Source organism: Gasterosteus aculeatus, chromosome 8 (assembly GCF_964276395.1).
Source record: "Gasterosteus aculeatus chromosome 8, fGasAcu3.hap1.1, whole genome shotgun sequence".
Taxonomy (NCBI): Eukaryota; Metazoa; Chordata; class Actinopteri; order Perciformes; family Gasterosteidae; genus Gasterosteus; species Gasterosteus aculeatus.
Window position 1 is genome coordinate 18,733,855 of NC_135695.1, and position 26,810 is coordinate 18,760,664.

The 26,810-nt window shown below is 45.3% G+C and overlaps 4 protein-coding genes across 10 annotated transcripts in view; 3 read left to right on the forward strand and 1 right to left on the reverse strand.

Moving 5' to 3' along the window:
- The window catches only part of sema6bb (sema domain, transmembrane domain (TM), and cytoplasmic domain, (semaphorin) 6Bb), a 109,473-nt gene extending 108,863 nt beyond the window's left edge, over positions 1-610 (reverse strand). The window contains exon 1 of one of the 2 annotated variants that reach the window (XM_078108555.1): positions 510-610. The gene's annotated coding sequence lies outside the window, so the exon portion shown is untranslated. Of the gene's footprint in view, positions 1-150 lie in introns of both variants that reach the window. The other variant, XM_078108553.1, reaches the window with a different exon arrangement.
- Positions 150-8,804, forward strand: plin3 (perilipin 3). Of its 3 annotated transcripts, none has more exons than XM_040185274.2 (8): positions 150-284; positions 3,264-3,351; positions 3,519-3,714; positions 4,098-4,180; positions 4,824-5,055; positions 6,769-7,106; positions 7,486-7,704; positions 8,107-8,804. In XM_040185274.2, exons 2-8 carry the CDS (start codon positions 3,283-3,285, stop codon positions 8,245-8,247), a joined length of 1,278 nt encoding a protein of 425 aa, XP_040041208.2. In that variant the 5' UTR covers positions 150-284; positions 3,264-3,282; the 3' UTR covers positions 8,248-8,804. The 3 variants fall into 3 exon arrangements, with proteins under 3 accessions (XP_040041208.2, XP_077964683.1, XP_077964682.1); XM_078108557.1 differs by having other exon boundaries at positions 255-536; XM_078108556.1 differs by lacking the exon at positions 150-284 and having other exon boundaries at positions 3,187-3,351.
- LOC120824419 (AN1-type zinc finger protein 5) lies at positions 8,785-16,292 on the forward strand. Of its 3 annotated transcripts, none has more exons than XM_040185276.2 (6): positions 8,785-9,055; positions 10,066-10,288; positions 10,516-10,627; positions 11,304-11,434; positions 12,089-12,196; positions 12,923-16,292. In XM_040185276.2, the coding sequence occupies exons 2-6, from the start codon at positions 10,129-10,131 to the stop codon at positions 13,069-13,071; spliced, it is 660 nt and encodes a 219-aa protein (XP_040041210.2). In that variant the 5' UTR covers positions 8,785-9,055; positions 10,066-10,128; the 3' UTR covers positions 13,072-16,292. The 3 variants fall into 3 exon arrangements, with proteins under 3 accessions (XP_040041210.2, XP_040041212.2, XP_040041211.2); XM_040185278.2 differs by having other exon boundaries at positions 8,797-9,055; positions 10,534-10,627; XM_040185277.2 differs by having other exon boundaries at positions 8,881-9,055; positions 10,531-10,627.
- Positions 16,293-16,535: 243 nt separating this feature from the next.
- Positions 16,536-25,454, forward strand: abhd17ab (abhydrolase domain containing 17A, depalmitoylase b). 2 transcript variants are annotated; one of them, XM_078108558.1, is made up of 6 exons: positions 16,536-17,609; positions 18,128-18,558; positions 19,581-19,775; positions 21,065-21,244; positions 22,938-23,210; positions 23,809-25,454. In XM_078108558.1, exons 2-5 carry the CDS (start codon positions 18,134-18,136, stop codon positions 23,161-23,163), a joined length of 1,026 nt encoding a protein of 341 aa, XP_077964684.1. In that variant the 5' UTR covers positions 16,536-17,609; positions 18,128-18,133; the 3' UTR covers positions 23,164-23,210; positions 23,809-25,454. The 2 variants fall into 2 exon arrangements, with proteins under 2 accessions (XP_077964684.1, XP_077964686.1); XM_078108560.1 differs by having other exon boundaries at positions 16,614-17,609; positions 23,892-25,454.
- The last annotated feature ends 1,356 nt before the right edge of the window (positions 25,455-26,810 follow it).

Genomic DNA, 26,810 nt, shown 5'->3' on the forward strand with positions numbered 1-26,810 from the left:
AGTGTACAAAGCAATAAACGCATACAATTAAAAAAGAAAATGCGTTGGTGTTATCATTTATATGATGTGTTTTTTTTTCTTTTTATCGCACCAGGTAACACTGCTGTGACAGCAACTTCCGCACTGTGATTCGATTGGTTAAAAACGTACAAAGCTCCGCCCCTTTCGGCCGTGGTGTGAGTGAGCGGCGGCCCGGACACAGAGGGCCTTGTTGTGGTTCGGTGACCGACATCACACTGCAGGTCACGCAGGGAGCAGAGGAGCGACAACAGGCTGCCAGCGAGGTCAGTGGAGAACTTTAACCGCTCTGTTTTGAATATAATGTCAACTCCGAAAGAACGTCACGTTAAGTTAACTAAAACTGACCAAAGTTAGCTAAACCAACCTAACGTTCACTTAACGTAAACTTTTTTTAAAGTTGACCATTAACGTCGAGGAGGGTATTTACCCGGAAGTCGTGATAAATAAGGAGGAACCGACGAAAAGAGCGTCGCTGTGTGCCGAAGTACCTGGAAAGTCCTTGTTTCTCATCTGGGGTAAAGTTCATCGACCAACAACGTTAACTGAAATTAACGGCCGGGCGGCACCGCGCGTGCTATTGAGAGGACACGATGTTGTGTTCGAAAGCGGCGAAAAGGGTTGGAAATCATACACTCGGCAGAACACACAGTGTAACGTTATGTTTGTACGGGAACTGAGCGTTTAGCAGTGCATCGTATTTCTTCTCCAGCCTTTTTCAGGCTGGAAATTATACCAGTTCATGCCAACAGAGAACCTTCGGTATGTGTAGCCTGTGCTTAGTATATAATTTGTATTGTTTTAGACTGTTACCTCTGCCAGACAGCAAGTGACCTGTGAGCTTTTATTTTTCTTCTCGGTGTTATTTTAGGGATTTTAAGAGGCCTTAACGTTAATGACAATTCCTTCTTTCCTGTAATCACGTTATCGCCCCCTGGAGGGTCTTCACACCTGAACCTCGGGGTCTGCTCTCACTACTTTTTCAGACAATGCAAATGGATGTCATAGATCTGTTTTTCTACAATATTTCATCAAGTTTAAATGTATATTACACAAGAACCCAGCACTTCCTGTCCTTATATCTAAATTCTCACTTCGTCGGATCAGGGGCCGCTACAGCGTCTTGGATCGAGAACAGCTGGAGACCCCTTTGACCCACTGACCAAAGCTGAGCTTTTCTTTTTGCGTCAGCTGCAACACTGTTGTCCATGGCCAGTGTCTCAATATTTTATTGGAGATAAACCAGCCTCTAATAATATCAAAGGTCACATAATTTTTCAGCTCCGACGGGAGCGTGGAAGTTTCCTTTTTCCCTGAAGGGGATGATGTGTCTTAACATAGTGAGGATATGACAAACTGACTTGTAACCCAATAGGAATTTTATGAGTTGCTTATCAGTGGGATAATTATTTCCAAAAGTCTAAAATGCCTTCGTTTGTGTTGCCTTCGGCATATTATGTGTGGTGTTGCTGAGAGTTATCCCAGGTTCATCTCTCACTTGATAGCAGGGAGACTTTGATTTGTAATAAAGCCAATGAAGATGTCATCAACTGCCTCTTGAAAAAATGTGTTGCTCAACCATGATGTTGCAACAAAACGCAATTCGAACAGTTCGTCGGAAACACCATTGATGAAAATTTCCAGCTGCACTCAACACGCTCCCACGGGTATGATCACATACGGTAACCATGTCTCTCTTTGATCCGTCTGCCCTCTGCACCCAGTCAACAATGGCGAGGAACCAGTGTTTCAGTAAAATAATACAGGCCGAGTCCACTAAAGTCTCCCAGGGCCAACTGGCAGCACATGTGGATGAGTAATGGCGTGTCGGAAAATGAAAAGCCATAATTTCTTTTTTTATAATTTCTCTCAACCCAAGGCAACGTCTTTTACAGGTTTTTTTCTGCCAACGATCTGAAAGCCAGAGATATATGAAGTTGCTGTTGCCTCAGACAAAGAAAAGTAGCAAAGCCTGCACAAAGCTCAGACCAGAGAATAATTGGTGTTCTTTCCCAGAAATTGCTTCAACAATTAATTGATAATCAAAATAATTGCATGTGAGAAAAAAAGTTTATTCAATCGTCTTTAGGATTTAATTGATGTTTCCACTCTACTGAAGATGTTTAAAATAATTGGAGAGTTCCCTCTGCCTTTGGGGCATTTTCTCTATATTTTTGATAATTTTTTAATTAAATTAAATGATCCAGAAATGATCTATAGTTAAATAAATTGATTTAAAAAAAAACATTCTTGCTGCAGTCTTAAAATGATAGGTTTTATTAATATCACCCACTCCTACAAAAGAGACAGTCATTCATGTCCCCCTTTTTCTGTTCATTATTTCAACCTTTTCTGACCCATTTAGTGTTGGATTTAGTTTCTATTTAAAGCAATAACTCTTTACGTAATGGAATAGGGTAGCAATAATTCACTTGAGTAATTCTTTTGGCCTGGTTTTGACTTAAAGCTATATTTTACAATTGTAGAGTCAGTATTTCTCAATATCTCCCTTCAGAATTTTCTCTGGATGTAAATGATATCGAGGGCCCTTTTTCCTGCAGGCCTTCGTGTGAGCAATCAATCTCCAGCAACCGTGGCCGGCTGCTTTACCGGCAGCCATTATTCATGGGTTTCCTCTCAACTAATCCATAGTTTTCAATCGGACTAACTTCCTCATATCAGGGGTGTACTCCTGTTTTGTGGACAAAATCGACAAGCTTGGGAAACCTTTTATTGCTTCCGGGTACACGTACTGAGAGGTGGAATATGGAGCTGTACAAAAGCTCCCATCAAGACCTAGTTTTTCACGCACACGTGATGGCGGAACTGTAGGTTCTTACTTTCAAGTCAGAAAATGGTCTAAATTTAGATCTACCGAACATTGAACTCATTACTCCATATTTACAAAAGCAAGATTTTACCCTTTCGTCAGCCCCTGATTAGGAAAACAAGAGAAAAGTGTAACTCAAAAAAGAATCATCATTCACTATTTTACTTTTAACTTTGACATAAACTTGACTGCAGCGTTTCGTCCTCATTGCATCATAGGGTGACAAATGAATGTAACATGGTTGAGTTGAGTTTGCGCCCACGTTCTTAAACCCTCTGACAGGACAGCGATTTCATTTCCGACTTCATAACACAATTCTTTCAGGATAACCACCTAAACAAAGAATACCCGGGATGTATTTCATCATGCATACCAAGCTATCTCTATTTTTGACACGCTATATTCCCTGTCATAGATTGACTCCAGCAGTCACAATGGCAGACAGCGGGAAGACTAATGAGACTGGAGCTGCAGCAGCAGAACCAGCTAATGGAGATCAGCAGGTGAGGAGAACCTACACCCAGAATTACAAGTATTACAAAACCCAGGCACACTGTGTGGGGAATCGAGCATTATCCTGCACCGAGGACTTATACTCTGTATGAAAAGGGATCATATTCCCATTCATGTCCTTTTCAGTGGCAGTAATGGTTGTTGTTCTTTGTCCTAGAGCGTTGTTTCCCGAGTGAGCCATTTGCCTCTGGTCAGTTCAGCTTGCGGGGTGGTTTCCAGCGCCTACAGCAGCACCAAAGACAGTGTGCCCTTGCTGAAGGGAGTGATGGATGCGGCAGAAAGTGGTGTGCGAACCCTGGGAGCAGTGGCCACCACGGGGTCAAAGCCGCTTTTGGACATTATTGAACCCCAGCGTGAGTTCTGCTCTCTGTGTGAAATGTGATGGAATGTTTTTGCAATGATGGCTGGACTATTCAGTGAGTATCGCAAGCTGGTTCCACATTAAGGGTGTCTAAAGAATGTTTGGTCCACTTGGTACATCTAGGATTGCGTACAATGGGAATAGAAGTATCATTCTTCCTCTTAGAACAGAAATTACTGATTTGTTTACCCGAAGTGTCACTTTAAACTTTAATAACCTTTTGAATTATTTCTCTGCTGTAAATATGAAACAATTATTGTTTTGTGGTACATGACATGACTTCCCACAAATCACGTTATCCTTTGAGTTTGAAGGAATTACATATTATTCTGCATGAATTGTCATTAGTGAATTTCCTTTGCGTTCTTGTTTCAGTCGCTACAGTGAATGAGTACGCCCTGAAAGGACTGGATAAGATGGAAGAGAAGCTGCCAATTCTTCACAAGCCAGCAGACAAGGTCAGAGAGAAACACCTTTTCACCGTGCATTTTGGAACTTATTCATTATAATGTTCCTACCGCAGTCAATCGATTAAAAAGAAGGTTCTGAATCGATTTAAAAGCCGTTTGACATTTTTTGCATTCACACTGACTAGTCAGAATTGTCTTGGTGTTCAGTGTCAACGGGGGGCTACGCTCATAAATTCCCTGTGATGGTGTCCGTAACATGTAATCATTTTTAACGTATAATTATTATTTTCATTTTCATTGAGAGCCCTTAAGGTTAACTGTTAGTCACACTCGGACATGGGGGACTGTCCAACTCACCCATTCACGCATCAAGACACTTCTACAGTCATTAACTAAGCTTCTAAATGTATTAAAGCACGGTCACACAGGCGCACAATTAACATTGACCTCCCATTCACCTCCGCAATAAAACATTCTCTTTTAGTGGCTGAAACAAAGTTGCATCTTCACATTTACGTTGAGTAACCATAGCAACAGAATATTTATACCAGTTACTGTTGCCGCTTGGTAATGAACAACCACGCCGCGGGTATAAGTCGGATAAAACACTCGGGGGGGGGTATCAGAGCTATGTGGAAAATCCATAAATGGCTCTCCAAGTGTGACTCCCAATCTGCTGGCTCTCCCGCAGGTGGTGTCGGACACAGTGGGCATGGTGTATCAGTCGGTGGCTGGGGCCAAAGACGCAGTGATGGGGGCTGTGATGGGTGGTGTGGAGCTGACTCGGGCAGCGGTCAGCGGAGGCATCACCACCGCCATGGGCACCCGGATGGGCCAGATGGTCAGCAGTGGGATGGGCATGGCCCTGAGCCGGTCCGAGCACTGGGTTGACCAGAACCTGCCGCTCACTGAGAAGGAGCTCGGTCAGTCGGATGTTGAATGTTCAATGCATAATCAGTTCATTTAAAAACACACACAAACAATGGGAGAGATAAACCCAGCGCTGGTACAGATCAGGTGCTTCGACTGAAGCCGGCACGGGGCTGCAGTTAGTTAATTAAGGGACAACAAACGGCCAGTTTTTTTTAATCAAAGATAATATTGAACTATGAATGACCTAATTTAGTGCTTCAAGACTCCGTCAATAAGCGTTCCTTTTTTTCTGCAAATGCTTCATAAATTATGATGATGGAAAAGAACTTTAATAGTAAGAAAGCACTTTTAAAGTTGATTGTGTGTCTTTTAAAATGTTGGTGATTCTTTGACATTTCAATTACAGATTATGGCTGTTATATATATATATATATATATATATATATATATATATATATAATGTTTCATGAAAACCTGTGCGATTACTTACTACTACACAACCTTCATGTCGCATCTGGCCCGCTTTTGTTTTTACTTTTGCATACTTTTGATACACATTGGTGTATGAGAAAGTGAAGCTACTTTCAAGTATTTATTAGTAAGGCTTCAGACTTGCTTTTAAGTGGAACATTTTTAAATGCTAGCTCAACGATTAGCTTTTACCTCCCTTACAGGGCTCCAAGTTCAATTTCATACATTATAAATTGTAGCTGGTATATCTGCCATTTGCTCAAACGTAATTTATTCCATAATTAATATCTGTGAATGGCTGCATTTGCACGATTTGCCATTTACCGTGAGGGTCGGTAGCCGACACTGTCCGTGCTTCACTGTTCTATTGATCAAAGAGCAAATCCGATGAGACCATCCAAAATGATTAACATGATGTGTGATAAAAGTGTTTAATTCCTCCCCTGTGACTGGATCTGACACACATGAATGGTTGATTCTATTCATAGAGAGGGAGGCAGGACGTCGCAGTGAACTTCCCCTCTGTTAGCTTGGCCCATAAAGCCCTGACAATTTCCAACACTCACGGCTTTGACACCTGCTACTATGATGTCATAACAACCTGCCATACCCCAACATAGAGGCAATCCACCTCTCCTCTTCTTCTTCTTCTGAGTATGGATATGACAATGATGCAAGGCCAACGGCCTCCAGTGGTACTCTGGGGAGTTTGGATTTGCTCAGTGGTTTACTGTGGCTCTTTCTGCGTATCCCTCAGCTTCCACCGACGGGTGGTTCGGGGGTGTTAGGTGGCTCTCCAGTCTTTCGGTGTCGCTTGAGCAAATGCGCTTCAACCCGGTCAGAGTCAAGTAGCCCGACTCTGAACAGATGCCCCAGTTAGCGGGGCGTGGGAGGGAGCCCATTGAGCCGCCATCCACTCCTCAAAGCATGTCAGTCGCTTATATCACTCTAAGCATGAGATGTATCGTGATTACTGAATATCATTTTCATAAAAACTGTCAAAGTGTAGAACACAACATAATATGCTTTAATTTTATGGAATCATGACCGGGGGATATCCATTTGCATTAATAGCTGTAATATCCAGCATCATTGCACTACTGCTATTATTTATTGTGTTTTGAAGAATCAGTGTCACAAACTCGATACTGCACTATTGGATATTATACAGTATAGCACTAAAACCTACATATTTAATACATTTTTTATCCAACATCTCTTTATTATACATACAGCACCAGTCTGGTACAGTTTAACTGCTACTGTATGAGATCAATGCTATTCTCTCTCAGCTGCTGTGGCTGAACCGGTCACCAGTGAGGTGACTGCCGCATCGAGCCCCAGCTACTTCGTCCGCCTGGGGAAACTCTCCGCCAAAGTCCAGGAGCGAGCCCTGCAGCAGTCCCTGGCCCGTGCCGGCCTGGCCAGAGACGCCACCTACACTACAGTGGCTCAGATCACCAGTACTCTGGACCTGCTGGAGATCGCCCGCACCGGTCTGGGCACCGCCGGTAACCAGATAGGAGGAGCCTCCGAGCAGCTGCTGCAGCGCTGGAAAGAGTGGAAGCAGAAGCAGGCTGGAGCTGGACAGGCCGAGTCCGAGACGGATGGGACCAGAGATGAGGCTGAGGTCAGGGCTGAAGCATTAGGGGAATTGTCTTCATGGCTTCTAACCGGGTTATGTTTGCATCTGACAGCCTTTAGAGTGTATACTTTACTGTTACATAGGCAGCGTGTACGCTCCAAAGTAACTCGGAATGCCACTTGAGCACAAAAGAACGCTTAAGAGCATGAAGTCATGAGAACAAATCAATAAATCAGAGGCGGGCCAAGTGTTGTAATGCCCCCACACATCTATGTGTCATAGAAGTGATTCTACATCAATCTGTCTCATCAACAGGACGGGAATGGGATTACCTCGGCCTAAAGAATTGGGAGGAATGTATATCTTACAGCTTTATTATTTAAAATGTGAATCGCTCATCAGTTTTTGTTACTTCCGCTCACAGCAGCTGGAGTGGCGTGTCCTCTCCATGGTGCACGGGCTGAGTGACCAGCTGAAATCGGCATGCTCCAACGTGGTGTCAAGTGCTCAGGGTCTGCCAGGTGCAGTCCAGGACCAGCTCACGAGCGCAAGGCGATCAGCTGAAGAATTGCACTCCTCTCTGGGGACCACCAGCACCATCACGCCCCACCTTCTGGAACGGAGCCGCCACCACCTGAGCCAGGTACCTGAACGATCGCACCCCGTCTTTACACCACTGTTTTATTTTGCTGTGTCAGCTTAGCTAAAGATTGTGACGTTTCTTTTTCTTTTCCAGTGCAATTACTTTTTACAATTAGTCTTTCCATTACCTTCTTAAAATGCCACCTGAATAATAAACAGTCTTGGACTGGGAACTGGAATTAAACAGGACACTCTGGCATACTTCACATAAACAAACATCCACTAGGGGCGTCTGCTCATTCATATGCATTTATGAAACTAGGACAGCTAAGCTTATATTAGGTTATACATGTACATAACTTAAGTATTTACTGCCCACGGTGAGGATAGCACGTTTCTAAGGAAACCTTTTGATTAGGGGTCGGTGATGTTGTTCCAGATACCAGTCTGTGCTTGTTCCCAGGTTCAGCGGTCTCTGGACGGTGTCATGGAGTATCTACTGAACAACACACCGCTCAACTGGCTGGTGGGACCGTTTGCCCCCCAGATCGCCGAGAGGGTGGAGGAAGATGGAGCGATGGAGCAGAGCGGACCAGGCAACTAGACCTGCAAGACTCTCTTGTGTTTTCTCCATGGAGGGAGGAGCGGGGGGGGGGGGGGGGGGGCGGAAGACTGGTGTACACTGGACCTGGACCTTTTGAGAAAGAAAAGAAAAATCTGCTTGCTTTAATGAAATATTTATAATGCACAAAATATCATTTAATAACTCAACATTTGTGATGGTTGACTGAAAGCTCTGACGTGGCCATAGAGGTTTTGTATATCCGTGCACTTTATTTTACATCAAAAAAGTATTTTAAGAATGTTGATCAACTACACGTGTGCTCAAAACTTCTGTTGGTGCCTAAAAAGAAAAGTAGTCCAAGCATTGACCTAAACCAATGCTCAAAATTTCCTTTTGTGTGAATAAAAATGGAAAGCAAGTACTGTTGGTGGAGAGCTAACGGTTTATTTCAGACTGGCCGTTTTAATTCCAATATTTTGTGTCTGCACCTTTTTGTGGGCTTCTGGCAGCGGTTTAATAAACTGTCGATGGAGCTGTGACACAGCACAGCATTGATGTACTGGTTCCGAATGCATTGATTAAAGCGTTATCACTCAGTGGTTGTAGTTGTGGTGTTTGGTCGTGTTTTGGGGGGGCTCTTTGGTTGGTCGGTGGACTTTGCCATGTCGGCCCGACCGACTGAAGGCTGAATCGATGCTGGGCATGACGTCATGGTAGTTGTTCCGAATGTCGGGAGCTAGCGCTGGGTGAGAGGCCGCACGCTCCGCTGGGGGACACAACTCGTACAAATCTGAAGCCCAAGGTCGTCGGCCGTGCCCCCCGTCCCCCCCGGTAACTCCAAACCCAGGTACCGTCTCCCTCCCGGACCGCCGCGAGACACCGCCGCCGTGCGTAACCGACCTTAAACCGGCGAGGACACGATCAGGCGGCGCGCTGCCCGGTTTAAGCTAGCACGGCGGGCTAACGCTAGCCTGCTAACACTAGCGTTCACTCGATTTAAAACAACACTTGTTTACACTCCGTCGCTACGGACGCTGTACTGTTTCATTGTTATTGATTGCCATCGCTATTGGAAGCCACTCAGCGAGTTTTGTCCTTCTCTTTTGATTTGTTTGTTTGTGTTATCCCAGTCGAAGGGACACAAAAAGCGTCCAGCGGGGCTGTTTGCTAACGGTACGGTTCGCTTCCAGCTTCGCCAGCACAGGACTTCGATTGTTTCCTGGCGACACTCAGCTGGAAGTTTGTCCAGCTGCGCTGGAAGCAACTCACGGGCGCGATCGGGGACCGGTCGACGGTCCCGTTGACGCTATTCGTGCGCCGGCACGTCCGCGTAGCTTTTTGTTTTCTGTCGACCTGCGTTAACTTTTGTGCCGATCGAAACGTCTTTCTGGTGCGGCGCGAGAGCGCAGAACCCGGCTGAGCTCGCTCGGGCGTTTTTTCGCAGATCAGTAACTTTCTAACGTGCCTCTTTGTACCCCTTTGTTTTCACTCACGTGCACGGCTCTCCCACCTGGTTTGTGTGACAATTCCACAGTGTGCTACTTTCAAAACTCCTGACCTATTGGCCCATTGTTGCAGGAGCAGCTTTACATTGACCCGTGTGTATAGTGTGTATCTGCTCTTACCTTCCCATAATGTATGCGATCGATTTGATCGTTTGACTTACACACTTACTACTGAAGTCCATGTCCTGCTCTGCTTCAATGGCAGAACCAACATGGTTTTGGTTGGTTTAAAGTGTGACCCCGGAGCCCACAGAGTCGCCCACGTTTCATCCACTCTCGAGCTTCAATGCCGGTCTGCAAACTCCAATCAATACACGTCATTGAATCTAACTTCTCCCACCCCATTTTCCAGGAATCTCCTCTCCCATTCCCTCCCCCCCCTCCCCCAAGCCCCCCCTACCTGCTCTGTCGGAGCATGGCTCAGGAGACCAACCAGACGCAGGTGCCAATGCTTTGCACAATGGGATGCGGTTTCTATGGTAACCCCCGCAACAACGGCATGTGTTCGGTCTGCTACAAGGAACACCTGCAGAGACAACAGGGAGGGGGGCGATCCAGCCCCCCAGACGAGAAAGGTATGGGGATGGGAGGGACAGGTTGTCTGTGGCGACACCGTGGCATCACGAAGCAGGAGAGTGACGCCACCGAATGTTTATTCCTCTTTAACTCAAAACGCATCGGTTAAACCCAGGCGGCAACTTTCATGTGTTAAGATTTGCTGACTCATAAATAAAACCGAAACAAATTCCTGTTCAAGGCCAAAACAACAGGTTTTGTGCTCTTTGACCTTCCTCTCACACAGCGGCTGCATCCCCAGCAGGTTCGCCGGGGTCGTCTGGCGTGACTGTGGAGAGCACGACCTCAGAGCCCAGTGCGCAAGTGGCAGGAACCCCCCCGGAGGAGCAGACGGCCAGGTATATAGAGACAGACCAGTGGAAGGAGTCCTCGAATATATTGTTCTCATGGGATTAGTTGTATCTCATTGTAAGCGAGTCTAAGTAAAAACCCCGTGTTCATCGTGGGGGCAGATTAAGACCACTTAAGTCATTTGAATTATTATCACTGATAATAAAACCGTTTTTGTGTAGCATTTATAGGTACCATTGTGTAAGAGATCTAGTCATTTTATCCAGTGGGGGATGACTAGTTGTGTGGCAGCGACCAGAGCTTCCTTTGTATTGATGTTTTTGGAGGGTTTGAAGTGTAACCGCCTTTTTTTCCTAATCGTCAATACAAGCGAAACGGTCACTTTCTTGTTTAAAGTTGACACCGAAACAAAGTACACCTGCTTGGGGGCCTGTTCTTAAGACCGTTGCATAATGTTGAACAATTGTTGCGGGTTAGGCTTATTGTTGAGGAATTAAGCATTTTGGAAGGGCTCTGGAATGCTTTAGTTATGTCACTAAATGATTTGTACATTTGAAGGTCATCATGTGGTGGGTGAGAGTAGTGTTTGAGATGATGATGTAACGGGAGGCTGTTTTAATCGTTACAGGATGTATGCAGCCAAATGTGTCTGTTAGCCATACAGTGAATCAGTAGGTAGTTCCTATTCCTGGAAATGTATTTATTTGTGTCGGGGGGTGTCAGTCCCAGCTCTCCCAGCCCGGTAACTCAGCAGATGACGGCGATGAGCATCTCCCACGATTCGGGAGCTGTAGACTCGGATCGAGCGGAGGCGGAGGAGGAGGGAGAGGAAGAGGGCACTTCCAACAGCTCAGGTAAACATCACAGGACTCGGCGGCCCTTTTTAAGCGAATCCGTCCCCACCCACTATTCGCGTGAAGTGAGTCACACTCGCAGCTGTGGAGGCCCTGCTTGTTAACGTGAGGAATAAACATGCAAACCGTAGATGCACTGGCATGAAAACAGTATGAATATACACTCTTAGGATGGTGCTTTTTTAATTTAACTTTCTTCCATTCACAAATATCAGCTTTTTAAATAATATTTTAATGCTATTGGGGGGGGGGGGGGGGTTCCTCATCATAACATATTTTATGCATGAAAGATGAAACGTCCAATTATTTGTATATATATTCTTTGTCACACTGACTGGTTTGTCATGGCCCCTAATATCACAAATCCATCCTACCAAATGTATAAATGGGGAGAGGGTGAACTCTGCGATGCTTTTTGGCCGTAAATGGCACTGAAAGAGAAATACAGAATAACTACCAACATATTTTATACCGTCTGTTGTTCTAGATTACAACATTTTCTCACAGCAGTGACTCTTTTTGTTCTATTCGTTGTAATTTTGGGATATTCAGTTTTATTTTATCATGTATATATCCGAAGGATGTTTGTGAAGGAAACAATGGATGGGTTGCTTTATTGTGTGTGTCTGTTTTTTTGTTTTTTAATTTCATCAGACCCGGTGGAGGAAGCAGCGCAGGCTTTGTCTGATAATGACCAAACTCCAGATAAAAACAAGAAAAAGAACCGTTGCTTCTCTTGCCGGAAGAAAGTGGGCCTTACTGGTAAGGAAGTGACGAATATTGTTTTTGCCTGAGAGTCGTCATAATTCTGATTGCGATGACATTTATCAGAAGCTTCCAGCAATTCAGTGTCTGACAATCACAATAGATTACATTTGGGGGGGAGGAGAGGGGAGGGGGGGGGGGGTTCTTGAAATAATTCCGCCACGTCCCATCTGACCTGAAACTTGGATCCAAGCTTTGGATATTTAGTCATGTTTCTACCGTAAAATGTGATCTAAACAGTAAGCCTTTGCACAGAGACGGGCATTCGGCAGCTTAGTGGTGCATTTCACGGTGTTCTGCCTCCACCTTTTAGAAAAAGTGGATAAACTCCAGTTTTCCACAGCCTCCACTCATTTGTTTGATTACATTTTAATGTCTTAACCTGGAAAACAAACAAAACAAAGCTATGTGTCATGTACCTACATTAACGCGTTACGCGACCGTTAGTTAACATTTCAGCTTTTAGCTCGGTGGCGATCGCCGAAAAAAAGACCAGAAACACCACAAATGATCGGTTTCGTACGGGGACTATTTTTCTCTATGCTACTGAAATGCGATACACAACGTTTGGTGGTTAATACTATGCGCGTCGGGCCTAACAACACCCCCGAACTGTTGCATAATTGGACAATAAAGTACCTCATCGCTTAATCGAAGCACTACTCGCCCTCTACACGATAATCACCGCGCGGTAGTAACTTCTCGCTCTTCCCTCTGCCGAAGGTTTCGACTGTCGCTGCGGGAACATGTTCTGTGCCATCCACCGCTACTCCGACAAACACGACTGTCCCTTCGACTACCGGAGCGCAGCCGCCGCCCGCATACGCAAGGAGAACCCCATCGTGGTGGCGGAGAAGATCCAGAAGTTATGAGGAGCGAGTTCAAACCAACAACAACAACAAAAAAGAAAAAGTCTCTGACTCTGTGAATATGAACAATGGCGACTTGGAGGAGAACACCTGAAATCATGGCTTCATTAGTTCATGGTTGACCAAGCCCGGGTGTGGGGGGGTTGCAGCCGCTGTCCACATGCTCCAGACGCCCCTACTAGCATCTCCTTGTCTCTCCGCTGTTGTGTGTGTGTGTGTGTGTGTGTGTGTATGAAAGCCGGTGTGTGCACATTTACTTGAGAGTCGGGCAGAGTGCCGTGGGGGCCTGGTGGACATTAATGTCGCTGCGGGAGGGGAGGGGAGGGGAGGGGGGGGGGGGGGGGGGGCATTTGATTTGAGCCCTTTTTGTTTCTCAACCCCGGGGGGGATCGTTTGCTTTTTCATTTTGTACAATCCCTGCCAGGCAGTTGAGCTGAAGCTGGGGAATGTGTCACAGCCCGATCAGCGACACGGGGGTCAATTAAGGAGATTTCATCTATCAGCAAGACCTCTAAGGGCTTTGGAGTACACACACACACACACACACATATATATATTTCCTATAACCCCCTCCCCACGGACCGAAAATGATGTCAACTTATTGTCAAATTGGCACCCCCCCCCCGTATCCTCATACCTTTTTCCATATGGGTCACCATATGTTGAACTCCCAAGTCTTAGCATTTTCCAGAAACGTTTCTCTTTGATATATCGACTTATCACACTGATATCGGGTGCATGAACAGTTTTTTTTTTGTTTTTTTGGGAGGGGGGGGGGGGGTAGGCAGAACAGAGAACCTTGACTCACTTGCGTGTTTCTTTTTTTCCCCCCTATTTTAATGAGTGTATGACATCAGAAGATCTATATTAATATATTGTAGTTAGCTTGAATTGTGTGATTGCATTCTATTTATTTTTTATCGTTTGGTTGGTCTGTGCTGGAGGATTGGCGGCATGTGTCAGCAAATCGCTCAGATTTGCCCTTAATACCTTTTTCAATTATATTTAAGTAGTTCCATCTTGATTATATAACCATTAAATAAAAATTACACAAGCTTTGACATGATGGAGTAGAGTCCGGTTAAGCCGTTACGCCCACAACTGTGCAGCAAAATGTTCATAGTCTTTTTTTTGTCATTTGACAAGCGGGCCGACGCCGGCTCAGTTTTGTTCAGCATCGCTGGTCATTTGCCGTTTATAGTTTAACTAAATGGCCGAAGAAATCGCCCGACCGGTGACACAACCCCCAAATCCCTTTTTTTTTCTTTCTTTTTCTGTTCCACGAGGGAAGCTTCTCGTCTCTAACCACCAGCAGGCCGCCGACACGAGCTGAATGAAAACTGACCTGGGTGGCGGCTTTGAAGATTGTCGCTTGCTGTGTTTTTGCGATGTGCGTCCGATCCGGGGGACGACCGCCTGTGGCGAGCTGCTCCCCGGGGGCGATGGGACTCCCCCTGCATGTGTGCGATTCAAACATACAAGTTACTGTTCTTGGAAGCGACTGCACGGTTTAAAATGAAGCTGAAAAAAAAAAACAAGAGCAGCCACGCAGCAGTAGCACAATGCATGGCTGGAACCTTTTAGGTCAAGTTAACAGGGCTCTACGGTTTTTGTTTTGTTTCCCTCCATATGTAAATACCACGTGGTTCCTATTCATATAATATAATCTTATTGTAGCTGTTGCCAAGTAACGACGGTTTGGGACTACGGTGAAGAACAGTCCGATGTGTATTAAAAGTGCTTTTCAAAAGGACGCCACATTGAGGCATCGATCCCCATTTTAATTTTCTCTTCTTTCCCATTTTATTGACACGTGACTAATCGCAGCATCTGCCCGTGTCATTTCCAAAGTGTATTCAGCATCTGGCTCCACCGTGAGCCTTCTGTTCTACAACCCTACTGAGACTGTCATCAAGCCCCGTAAGCTTTATTAACCTCGCCGAATCACACGTTATCCCAGCACATGCTTTTATCCTGTTTGGTCTATTCTTAGCAACGGGGATAATGCGCTAAAAAAGGCCCATGGGATGCAGAGGGGCCGTTAAGCTTTCTCTGTAAATGATGCTAGATCGTCATTAAGTATTTATGAAAGCGCCGTAGAAAAGTTTCAAGGAACTTGCAGTGTTTTTGTTTTTAAAATAAGCTAATGCAGGATGTATTTGGACGTGAATGAGGCCTCTCCTTGGATGCAAAGAATATCATGTAGCACCTTGGTTGAGTTTAGTCCCGGCTCCTTTATGGGGCATAACTCCCGGTTTGAGTCCCGGGGTGGGTGATGGGCGTACAAGTGGCCTTGGGACTTGCAATGCCCTCACGGAGGATGATGATGTAATGACCACTTCTGGGAAAGGCGACAGTCTAAATGTTGTCACATTCGGGGGGAATTTGCGGTTGAAACTCGGTCCTCCGTCAACAAGTATTGCGAATAGTCAAGCTTGCTGGGTTCATGACCTTTACAAAGCAGCGTCGCTCACTTTTCTTTTTGCGGATCGAAAGTCCTTCTTGGGAGGAAGTACTTTGCTTTGGGTGATTATTCAGCTGTGGGAATTGTGATGATTTCACAGTTCACACTTGTTTTCTATCGACCGCTCACGTCCAACCCCCACCCCTTATTTTCTTGATAAACGTGGGCAGTTTGAATGTAAACCCCCATAATTCACATAGTCAGCTGTAAGGTCATTCATCAGACCCCTGTGCCCTGTTATTGTCTCGTGTTTTGGGGCGTACGGCCCAATTTTCCGACCTGTGATTTGGGATGACAGACTTGGCACCAGCAATTAACGCAACCATAAAATAATCTAGATGGTCTCAGTATATATATCTTATACATTGCTCCTCCCTCTGTACTTTTGCTTCGATAGAGTTTTGATGTCTTCAATCCCGTCTTAAGCACAATCTTTCATAATCAATGTCTTCATTGTGCGAGGGTTTAGATTGATAATAATGATGAACCTTCAGGTGCGACAAGTCTGGTTCATGTTGAGTTTCACTGCGGAAGAGAAGACGAAGGACGGTGACTCGGTTCAATCTATGTTTTCAAGATGAGCTTGAGGGGCATCAAATGAAATCCACAATGTTCAGAGACTGTACCTCTTGTTCCTCGGCACCCCAGTCCCCCAGAAACACCACCAGATATCGTTTTCTTTTGTTTTCTTTGAAGATTTAGGATTGTATGATGTGTAAGAGTAAGTATAAAACAATAAATTCACAAAGTTTATTTTAAATTACACTTGTCTTTTGTCTTTTTTTTAATGTTGAAAATGTCTAAATATAATTTATATATTCACTGGTGTGAACTTGAAAGGCAAATATGACGTCTTTGCTACTCCAGTAGATTCACAAGTTGTGCCCCAATTAATTTTTACTAGTTTATAGTTTTTAAATACAAAACAAAGACTATAGTAACAAATGACACGATGGGCTACTTAACCAAACGTTGAAACGCTGACATTTGCAGTTATTGGCAGGTGACGTATTCCCGTCATGTTTTATATTATCACGGTTGCCGACGCAAAACAAGAGAGATAAACGTCCTGTTTTTTTTATTCACGAACAGTAACAAAGTCCCACCAACTTTACTTTTCGTCACCGACACTGAGTTATTGTGATGATTCATAGGCACTGCGGTAACAATCTCTTTATTTTCTCAAAAGGTGCAACTGAACAATGAGGTTCAACAATGTCACCTTCTAGCGCGGCGTCGTTGACCCACACCGGCGACGAGTTTCCACTAATTGTCCAATGGAAACTCCTGACGTCACATCCGGTCAGCTGTCACTTCCGGGTGCATCGAAACGGCGGAGAAGGAAGGAAAACCCCGCACGTACACGGATTAACTTAAATGACAAGACGACAGCCGTAAAACCCGAAAGGAGACGCCAGCGCTGTGCGGGATGGATTCACGGTGAAAGCCGCACACGTCGGGAACTGCGTATTTGCGGCGTTTTGCTCCGCGAGGCCGGCGAACGGGCGATTGTTTTTGAGCGAGCGGCTAGCCGTGTTTACGTCTTCTTGCTAGCTAAAGCCGCCGTGGCGTCAGCTGCTACGCGCACACCAGCGGCTTCTCTCCCCGCTGATGTGTCACCTGTAGTTTTCATACCTCACACGTTTGCTTGAAATACTTTTAAGGGAATGCAGTTGGGAGGGAGAAGGGAAACGCTCGCAGCCCGTGTTGTAAGTCCCATCGGAAACGCTTATTGCTCCTCGAAGACAGTCCAGAAGTGATCGGGTTTTTTTTCCCCTCAAATATAATACAGGGCACGTTTGGGTGCCTCGTCAACAGCTCAACAAATGCACAAAATGGATGTGATCTGGACTTTAGTCCCCACGCAGATAACTCAGCAGATACTTTGTAAATAACACTTCCTGTCAGCCGTGCGGCTCCACTACTTTTTTTCCTGCTTCTGCTGACTGTGCACATTTACGATCAGGATCCTGCGTTCAAAGGAGACCGGAGAGGAGGAAGAAGTCTTTCTTGTTTTGACTCTTTCAACTTGACTCCTTTTTTTACTTTCGTCTTGGCCTAAGCTCATACTCAACAGGTACGTTTACTGTCCTTGTCCAACACATGTATTCTATGTTTGTTGTGTTGCATTCAATGACTCTTTAAAAATAAGAACTATTTTTGCCAATGAGCAAGTGATGAGTTATGATTAAATGGTTTACCAGACCGCTGTCTGTGCCTATTTGAAGCCGGTTAATGAACGTCCAAAAAGTTAAAGCAGAAATAATTATCGGTTTGGTTGAAGAACCAACCCTTATTGTTTGTGTCACTTCTCAAGGGAACATTCTTGAGATGTAACTGTTCCAGCCGCTCTGCTCTAAGGACTTGATTTGTTTCTTTGTGTAATGTCACAGTTAACATCTCTGAGACTAAAACGAAAAAAACATGACGTGTATTTACTGGAAAAGATAAGCCAGGAATTAAGCTTTTCTAGCTACATTACCATCATTATGACTGGATGCCTTTATACATAACATCGTAATAAGAATGTCATTGTTTTTAACACTGGGATGTTGTGGAGTCACAGTGATCCTCTTGTCTTCCCCCCCGGCACAGTGAAGGATGAATGGCCTCTCTCTCAGAGAGCTCTGCTGCCTTTTCTGCTGCCCGCCGTGTCCCGGCCGCATCGCCGCCAAGCTCGCCTTCCTGCCGCCTGAGCCCACTTACACCTTCCTCCCAGACCTAGAGGCTGGCCCTGCACCACCCGCACCACCCGCAGCAGCAGCACCACCCGCAGCACCAGCAGCAGCACCAGCACCAGCACCAGCAGCAGGGACAACAGGGACATCCAGCCTGCGGGCGCGGAGCGGTGCATCGGTCGCCGGGAGCGGAGGGCCCGTGGAGAGCAGATGGAAGCTCCACCTGACGGAGCGAGCGGAGTTTCAGTACTCTCAGAGAGAGCTGGACACGATCGAGGTGTTCCTCGCGCGGTCCAGCCGCGGCAACCGCGTTGGCTGCATGTACATCCGCTGCGTTCCAAACGCCAGGTGGGCCTACCTTGCCAGTCTGTGTTAATGGGTTTCTTTTGACTGTGTGTCACCGTACCTTCCTTCCTTGTCAGTATTCTTTCACTCGCACTCAGGTCTACTTTCTTAACCTGTCTCCTTGTTGATTCTGCTGACTGAAAGGTTGTCTTCTCTTGTCATCTCCCGTTTGTCTATTGAAAAGGACACATGATTTGCTCAGATCCAGGTTAATATATTATAGCTTAAATGTTCAGAAAACTCTTACTGTCTGTCTGAATATACCTGTGTCCCTCTGTCTGACGCGCTTTGTTTGAACACTTTCACTGAAATTTCACCGCTTGGGTCCACGTTTACTTCCTATTTGTTCCACTGTTTAGTGACAAATAGTGTCTGGCTTTCTTCCCTTTAGACTTTAGCAGAAGTTTTATGTTTATGATGTAGTGTAAAAGTATTTAACAGCAGTGTCATGGCCATCCTGTTGCTGTGTGCTGCTGCTGATTAATTCACTAAATCAATTAAAAAGACATGGACAGGCTTGTGTTACAGTCTGTGCGACTTCTATTAATGTCGAGCTTGTGTTACATGAACGAATCCACACTAGACGCGATATGGCAGAGTCATTGTTACCTCTGCATTCCGAGTGGAGAGAGCCACGGGGGCAAAGCCACGGGCCGCGTGGTTTCACAACCCAAACCCGCACAGGGAGGCTTCCAAAAACACAACCGTCCCGTGTGTCGAAAAAAGTCTCCGGTTTCTCAAAGGAGCTCAACGTGCGTTCATGAATAAAAGGCGAGGGCGAGACGGACAGCTCTTCTAGTGGATACCCTCCTTCTCGGGTTGTGCGAAATGTCCAGAAGTCATTTGTCACGAGAGGTAAACCGATCCTCCTGCACTTTGGATCCTAAAGCCGTGTCGCTTATGGTTTGGTTCATCGCCACGTTGCCGCGTTGGGGAACTCGTCCACGGAATACTGTAACTTCATCACATCTGAGGGGTCGTGGGCCTGTTTGCTTACGCCGTCTCTTGCCTGTGTGTCCTGTCAGATTTACAGTGCTCTTCTCCCACGGCAACGCAGTCGACCTGGGCCAGATGAGCAGTTTCTACATCGGCCTCGGCACTCGCATCAACTGCAACATCTTCTCCTACGACTACTCCGGCTACGGCGCCAGCACCGGCAAGCCCTCTGAGAAGAACCTCTACGCGGACATCGATGCCGCCTGGCACGCCCTGCGCTCACGGTATGTTTTTTTTTTATATACAGACCGCTATCACGTTTGTTTACTTCCGGTAGTTGACCGCGGAAACGGCCGCTAGCTGCAGTCAGTTACATCCAGATGGAGAGAGCTTTTTGCATTGGAAGTAAAACAAACAGAGGTGTGACATACAGCAGGGAACTGTGCAGAGGAATTACTCCACGTGTCAAACAGAAGGGGGGTGAGTCGCAAACGGACCACTTAAAACACTGCTATGTTAAGCTAGCTGCCAGGCTAAGCTAGCTGCTATGCTACTTCCATCTCAACATCTACCATACATGGCACACAGTCCGCAGAGGACCACCACCGTGTCCCTAAAAGACCGTGGTTTGAAAACGTCCCGGCTAAATGTGGGGAGATTGATGGCACTTCAAACAAAGCCCTCAAATGATGGAGAGTTGAGAGCAAAGTGCACGAGGACCGCAGGAGGAGTCGCTAGTTCAACATGTTCCACCCGGTGGAATTCTGTCTCCAAGATGATCAAATGTATGTAGTTTTGTGTTTAAAATAACATTAACAATTAAACAACAGTGTCTAAAATACGCTCTTTCAATTAAGTGATTACTCATTACTTTTAAGATTTAGTCTTTAGAAGAAAAACATTCATTATAAACAACATTGTAACAACAACATTCATTAATCGCCATTAATCAAGATAAATGAATTTCAAAATGTGAGATTAATTATTTTTTGTTGTTGTTTTTTTTATCTATTGACAGCCCTAATGTTGTATGTCCTTTAAAAAAAAAAGATAAATGAAAATGGTATTGACCAAAGCTTGTTTTTAGGTGAATTCATCGCTACACAGAACAGAATCCCCAAAATGTCTGTGGCTTTTAAAAATATTTTTGAGCGCCGACTTTTCTTGTCCATTTGGGTCGGTTGTGGCGTTTAGTTGGCGTCTGATTGTGGAAGCTGAAGCCTCAGTGCTTGCTGCAGGTGTTCTGTATTCAAGGGTTTTTGGCCGTCTCCCTCCTTTAGAAAGCCTGTGGCCGCCGTACAAAGCTTACTCTTCCTGCCACGTCCAGGTAGTGTAGCCAGCATTCCTTTTTTTACTTTGAACTGGCCATCTATGCTTCCACTGGTATTTCTAGGAACATCCGGAGCCTTTTTTCTTGTTTGCAATGAGGGGTTCTATAAAGGGAGTTTAATCATTTGCAGATGCTGTAGCCATTAAAAGCGTCACTTATTTGAGTTGATTATTTAAAAGGCTGAGTTTTGTAAACCCAGTATATATTTATTTTAATTATTATTATTATTATTTTTTTTGTCAGGTATGGCATCAGCCCGGAGAATATCATCCTGTACGGACAGAGCATTGGTACCGTCCCCACCGTGGACCTGGCGTCCCGGTACGAGTGCGGCGCCGTGGTGCTTCACTCCCCCCTGACGTCCGGCATGCGAGTGGCCTTTCCCGACACCAAGAAGACGTATTGCTTCGACGCGTTCCCCAAGTAAGTCTCTTGTTTGGTGACAAACATTCCATTTGTGTTTGTTAGCACGCGCACATGACAACATATGTAGCATTTGACAACCGGCTCTAAGGATTACAGTTTTGTCTAAGAAATCTTCCTACAACAAACAAAGCCTTTTGTCACATTCTTTTTTTCTTTTTTCTGCGCCGTAGAATCCCAAAATAAGGTGTTCCTTTGAACAGGCTCACACAAAGATTATGGAGAGTATTTGGCTGCCAGTTGGCATTTCCAAATAATTACAGATCTGCTACCGGAGAAGCGTAATTGCTATTTGCGCTGAAAGTGTTTCTTGTACAAGAGAAACAGCTACACTGAAAGAGCAGCTCCGTAATGGCTGTGTTAATGTCTTCACTCGGTGACGATGGACATTGTTTGTATTTTATTCTTCTAGATGTGGGCAGGCCACCCTAATACTAATATTTCAGAGAAGAACCATCGTGTCATCGTCTACGGCGACCAAAATCTCTGTTTGTACTAAAAGTGACCTACAGTGAGAGCTATTCCTAGTTTATCTGTGACTTTTAACAGCAGGGTTGGACTTGCACCCAATTACGTTCAGGTAATAAACTCTTACGGTCCAACACTTTTTTTAACCTAAATGGCAGATAAAGACGGTGTTCGCGAGTTCAAGTAAGATATTCAGACGTGGCCTGGGGAGGTTCATGGAGTCTGAAACCTGTGATGACATCATGTGTAACGTCTAGAGCTGCTCCGTAGATCATGTGCCAGGGACTTTTTAAAATCCCCCACGGGATGCACGCTCTTCTATTTCACACCCAAAAGAGCTCTATTGTATCAGTGTTTTATGGAACAGAAAATGTGCCCCAACACGATGACATCGCGCCACCATTCCCTCGTCTAGGGAGCAGTTCTGATATAGTCTGATTTCTTTTCAGCATGCTAGTTTAGGGCTTTTGGACAGAGTCGTTCATGGCGGCTAATATTTTTCCACGTCTTGGACCATAACAAACAACATGAGTTCATTTTTTTGGAAATTGTCTTTTAATTTAGATCTGCAGCTTTCAGAATGTGAGTGCTTCATCATGCGATGCACTTTACAAAAGAGGGAACCTTCATTATGTGTAGGAAGCCTCCAGCTTTCAGAGTGGGCAGCTGGCATCCTTCCAGCCTCTTTATCTGCTGATCTCCACCTAAACATTCCGAGGGAGGACACGAGTGTTTAAGGCTTCCGTCTGTTTTGGGGGATTTCCGCCTTTGCGTTCGTCCGCGCCCTTTTTCGTCGTCAGCGCGATACGTCACGAGCGCATCAAGAATCAGGAAACATTTATTGCCATAATATGTCAGACATACATGGAATTTGACTTGGCGGTTGGTGCGTAACAGTAGACAGTACGGTAATGGACGACAAGACAACAGTGCACGAGGAATAAAATAAAATACAATGCTATGGGTTAGTAGTATAAGGCTATGGGTTAGTTTAAAATAAAAGAATAAAAGTTAGTTAAAAAATATTTAAAAATAAAGTGCACTAGCGAACAGGAACGGCTACGATCTTTTTGGCTCCCTTCAGGGTCCTAGAAGGGACGCGTGCATGTTTGTTTGCTGCAATGTCCACAAGGGCTGTACTCGAGAGACCGCCATTAACATTGTACACACATCGTCAGTTACCTTGTTTTTTTTTTTTTGTTTTTTTATTCTCTCCGTCCTCCAGCATCGAGAAAGTCTCCAAGATCACGTCCCCGGTGCTCATCATCCACGGGACGGAGGACGAGGTCATCGACTTCTCCCACGGCCTGGCTCTGTTCGAGCGCTGCCCCAAAGCCGTGGAGCCTCTGTGGGTGGAGGGGGCGGGGCACAACGACATTGAGCTGTACAGCCAGTACCTGGAGCGCCTGCGCCGCTTCATAGGGCAGGAGCTGGCCGTGCAGCACGCCTGACCTCACCGCCGTGGCGCTGAGTGCGTTCGTGGACATTGCAGATAGAGGTGTGTAAGTGTGAAAGGTGGGGGGGGGGGGGGGGGGGGGGGGGGGCGGCTGCGCAGTGCAGTTACTTTGGTATTACAAGAGATCTGGGAATTTTTTTTTTTAATGGTAACTCGAGTTAAATGGAAAAGGAAACTACAGAATGCCCTTTCAAAATAAACCGTTTTCACACGCTTGCTTTTTTTTTTCTTCCGTTTTCTTAACACCTGTTTGTAAGAACGTTTTTCTACAGTTTCTATTAGTAACCCCGGAATAAATTAGCGTAATCCAATTTGAAGCCTGACAATAAATCCCGGTGGATTTAACGTTATTGTCATTTTGTAGTTACTAGTTGTGTGGCGTTGGACTGCATTATATTGCACAGCGTCCTGATATCCTATGTATGGCCTCATGTATGCACTACTTACATGCGTAATTGTCTTTCACAGTACTGAACATTTTGCTCAGGTAGCCCTTTTTTCTTTTAGTAAATTGTTCTACTTTTGGATTTTTTTTTTGGATTTTTTTTTTTAATGCAGTCGACAAAATCTTTTCAGATGCTTAAAGAGAAGGGGTGTGTGTGTGTGTGTGTGTGTGTGTGTGTGTGTGGTCTGTTTTCAGGTTGGGTTGAAGCAAACCATTTTTCTTTTTTTTTAAATCTCTTCCATCATGTTGTCGGTCACATCCGTATCCCGGTACCACAGGGGGATCGGATGTGATAAAGAAAGCGCCGGAGCGTCAGGAAGAGAAACGCGTCCAGCGGGACGTCTGCGAGGCTGTCGGCCGTCTCTTTGTGTGTGTTTAAGTCCTGGTTGTGTTGTTTATGTCTCACACCAGTCGGTCACAGCTGTCGCCCGAGTTCCTGTTTCCCCTCTCCGCCTGGAACAGAGCCGTGACACTAAAATCAAACAGGCCTCCGTGTTCTACCTCCGGACCCCCCAAACCCCCCCTTTTTTTTTTGTAATCTCCAAAGCTGTCTGACTGCTATCCCGAACACCCCGTCCCCAGGGGAGGTTTTGTCCATCTGGGAAGTGGCGTCACCACGGAATCTGGATCTAAAGAAACAATGAGGTTCCCCTTCTGACAAACGAGAATCCTCCCTAATCTTTATCGCCGATGAGCAGAGGACCAGAGGCTCCTTCTCAGGAAGATGCAGCTGTGGCTCCAGCAGCGCAGCGAGACAGCGTTTTGGCACTTTCACACACTCCAACACTCTATTACTTGAACTTTAACATCTGTCTGTGTACAAGCTGCTGGTGACGCTGTGGGTTTGACAGAGAGTTTACTATGAAAGATAAACGACCTTTTCTAGCTGCTGGTGTGACTTTTGTAACTAATGCAAACGTTCAAAAGCACGTTGTATTCCCTTTTGTGACTTTTCTTTCCTTTTTTTTTTTTTGGGATTCGCAGATTTATTTATGGGGATATCACTAACTAGCATACAGAAAATTGATTTGATTTGTTCGCACGCGGGAGTAACTGGTTTAGAATCGGTCCGCGTAAACTTCTCATGAGATAAACGGGAATCTGCATCCGTCTCCGTCAGAGTGGCTGCACTCCCCTTTTTAAACGCTTTCGATTTAGACACAGAAGTCCCTTATTTACAGTTTATGACGCGTTCAAATGGAAAGCTTAAACACATCTGCTCCGTGAAATCTGTTTTACACGATGAACCTCAGCGTTGCCCCCTTTTTGAAAAACATCTTTGTGGAATACTGAGGTCACAACTTTTTGGGGTTTTCTTGTGTACATACAAACCAAAGTGTAACTTTTCAGGACTTTATCCAGTGTACCTGCTGTTTGTGTTGGTCTCTTTGTAACCAAAGGCAATTTCTTTTATCAAAATGTATATTCATCTTTGTTGGTCCAATCTTTTTTCACTACACAATACATTTGGATACAAATGAGATGTGACCATTTGTCATGTTGCTAAATAATGATCCTTTTGTCATATTTGATTTCAAATATGCAACAACGGAGTTGTTTTTTGTTTAATTGATCATTTGTGGAGGAATACAACGATTTACAGCAAAGCTGTGAGTTTGGATACGTTAAGGCAAAAAAGTGTGTGTTTGTCTGTGTGGGATGATTAAAGAACTAAAGAGGAGCTTCACGCTGGAATGAAAAGATTTTCTTTTTACTTTATTCCATTATTGGAATTACTGGCGTCCTAAAACGTTAGCCAATGTTTATTTTACTGACTAATTTTTAGCTTTTTTTTGGTCTTTTTGCGATAATTGAAAAGTTAATAAAACATCATGAATTAATGTTCAGCGTGTCTCTTGTTTTGTTTCAAAGTTATTTCCTCCATCCAGCTTTACAGTGAAGGGACATGCTCCAGTGCTCCTACGGGTTAAAAGCAGCCGCAGTTGGTGCAGCCTGACCTGCTGCATGGAGCAGCTCCACCAGCAGCACTCCTCAGCTCCGTCTTTCCCACGGCGCCGAGCACCCACAGCCCTCCGTGCTGTCGTGTCATCAAAGCATCGTGGCCGCGCTGCTTCCCCCACAGACGGGAGACTTAAACGAGGGCTTTGAAGCCTTTTTCCATGTCCCTCAACCTGAGGATCGTTGAGTCCTGAGCCCTTTAGGCTGCAGATCAGCTGGAGATGCAGATCCACGTAGAGCGCAAAGGGCCTGGGAAAGGAAAGGAAGCGGCGTGTTGTTTCTGAGTGGACGTTGTCATTGTGCATTTAACAGGTTTCCGTGACGACCTGAGAAGCAGGGCTGCAGATAACCCGACGTTTATTTGGACAAAAAGTAACTCAAGCCAAGTTTTTCATTGGAACCTTTTATTCTTAACCAGTGGTATTGTAGTTTAAAGATTTTGCAATGAATTATTCAAGCATCATTCACACTCTTGCGAGCTTTGTAAAATCCATTCTCGCAGACCCTTTGTCATCGTTTCTAATCTCATAATTCACTCTCGCATACAAGGATAAAGATTTATGAAACTCAAAGGATGCTGAGAAAATACCCGATGAATTACACATTATTGTAAACCCTTAGCGCTGCAGTGAACGTCTCAGTTGTCGCTCCACATATCTGAAATAGTATTCTTCATATGATCTCATAACCGCTACTTACCCTCCACTAATATGTTGCATCGTTAGCACACACAGATTTGTACTGTGTGTGTGTGTGTGTGTGTGTGCACGCTTGCGGCCCAGAGAAGTCCAACAGAGACGGTCTGACCCGGATATGAGGATGACGTCCCACTGCAAACACTTTGATATCTTGCTGCATAATCGCTCAACAAGCTGCCGGCATGAGAGATCAGCTTGACCCTCTTCAAAAGGAACACGCAGGCGTCCTCGCCGACCTTTGAACATTAAGTGCTGGCGAGCATTTGCGGCTTCCATATTGTGCTGCAGGTTAATTAGCGGCTGGCCAGCAGGCCGAGTGTGTCTCTGGCTTCAGTTTCTCATTGCGGTTCCTGCAGAGCCTCCTTTGCCCCGTGCATTACGTGTGACTCGCTGATGTTTATCTGCTGTGCTGCGGGGGGGGGGGGGGGGGGGGGGTTCTACCGCCGGATTGATTTGGAAGTCACCTTAAAAAAATAACCTGTATTTTTTTTACCCCAACATTGGCCTTCCTAAGCTTAATTATCACCTTTACTTACACAC

Bases quoted from the DNA above. Each gene is read 5' to 3' on its own strand.
- plin3 (XM_078108556.1), top strand. From the start codon at position 3,202: ATGTATTTCATCATGCATACCAAGCTATCTCTATTTTTGACACGCTAT. The intron at 3,352-3,518 runs GTGAGGAGAACC...TCTTTGTCCTAG, and splicing joins CAGCTAATGGAGATCAGCAG to AGCGTTGTTTCCCGAGTGAG. The intron at 5,056-6,768 runs GTCAGTCGGATG...ATTCTCTCTCAG, and splicing joins GCTCACTGAGAAGGAGCTCG to CTGCTGTGGCTGAACCGGTC.
- LOC120824419 (XM_040185276.2), top strand. From the start codon at position 10,129: ATGGCTCAGGAGACCAACCAGACGCAGGTGCCAATGCTTTGCACAATG. The intron at 10,289-10,515 runs GTATGGGGATGG...CCTCTCACACAG, and splicing joins CAGCCCCCCAGACGAGAAAG to CGGCTGCATCCCCAGCAGGT. The intron at 10,628-11,303 runs GTATATAGAGAC...GGGGGGTGTCAG, and splicing joins CCGGAGGAGCAGACGGCCAG to TCCCAGCTCTCCCAGCCCGG.
- abhd17ab (XM_078108558.1), top strand. From the start codon at position 18,134: ATGAATGGCCTCTCTCTCAGAGAGCTCTGCTGCCTTTTCTGCTGCCCG. The intron at 18,559-19,580 runs GTGGGCCTACCT...GTGTCCTGTCAG, and splicing joins CGCTGCGTTCCAAACGCCAG to ATTTACAGTGCTCTTCTCCC. The intron at 19,776-21,064 runs GTATGTTTTTTT...TTTTTTTGTCAG, and splicing joins TGGCACGCCCTGCGCTCACG to GTATGGCATCAGCCCGGAGA.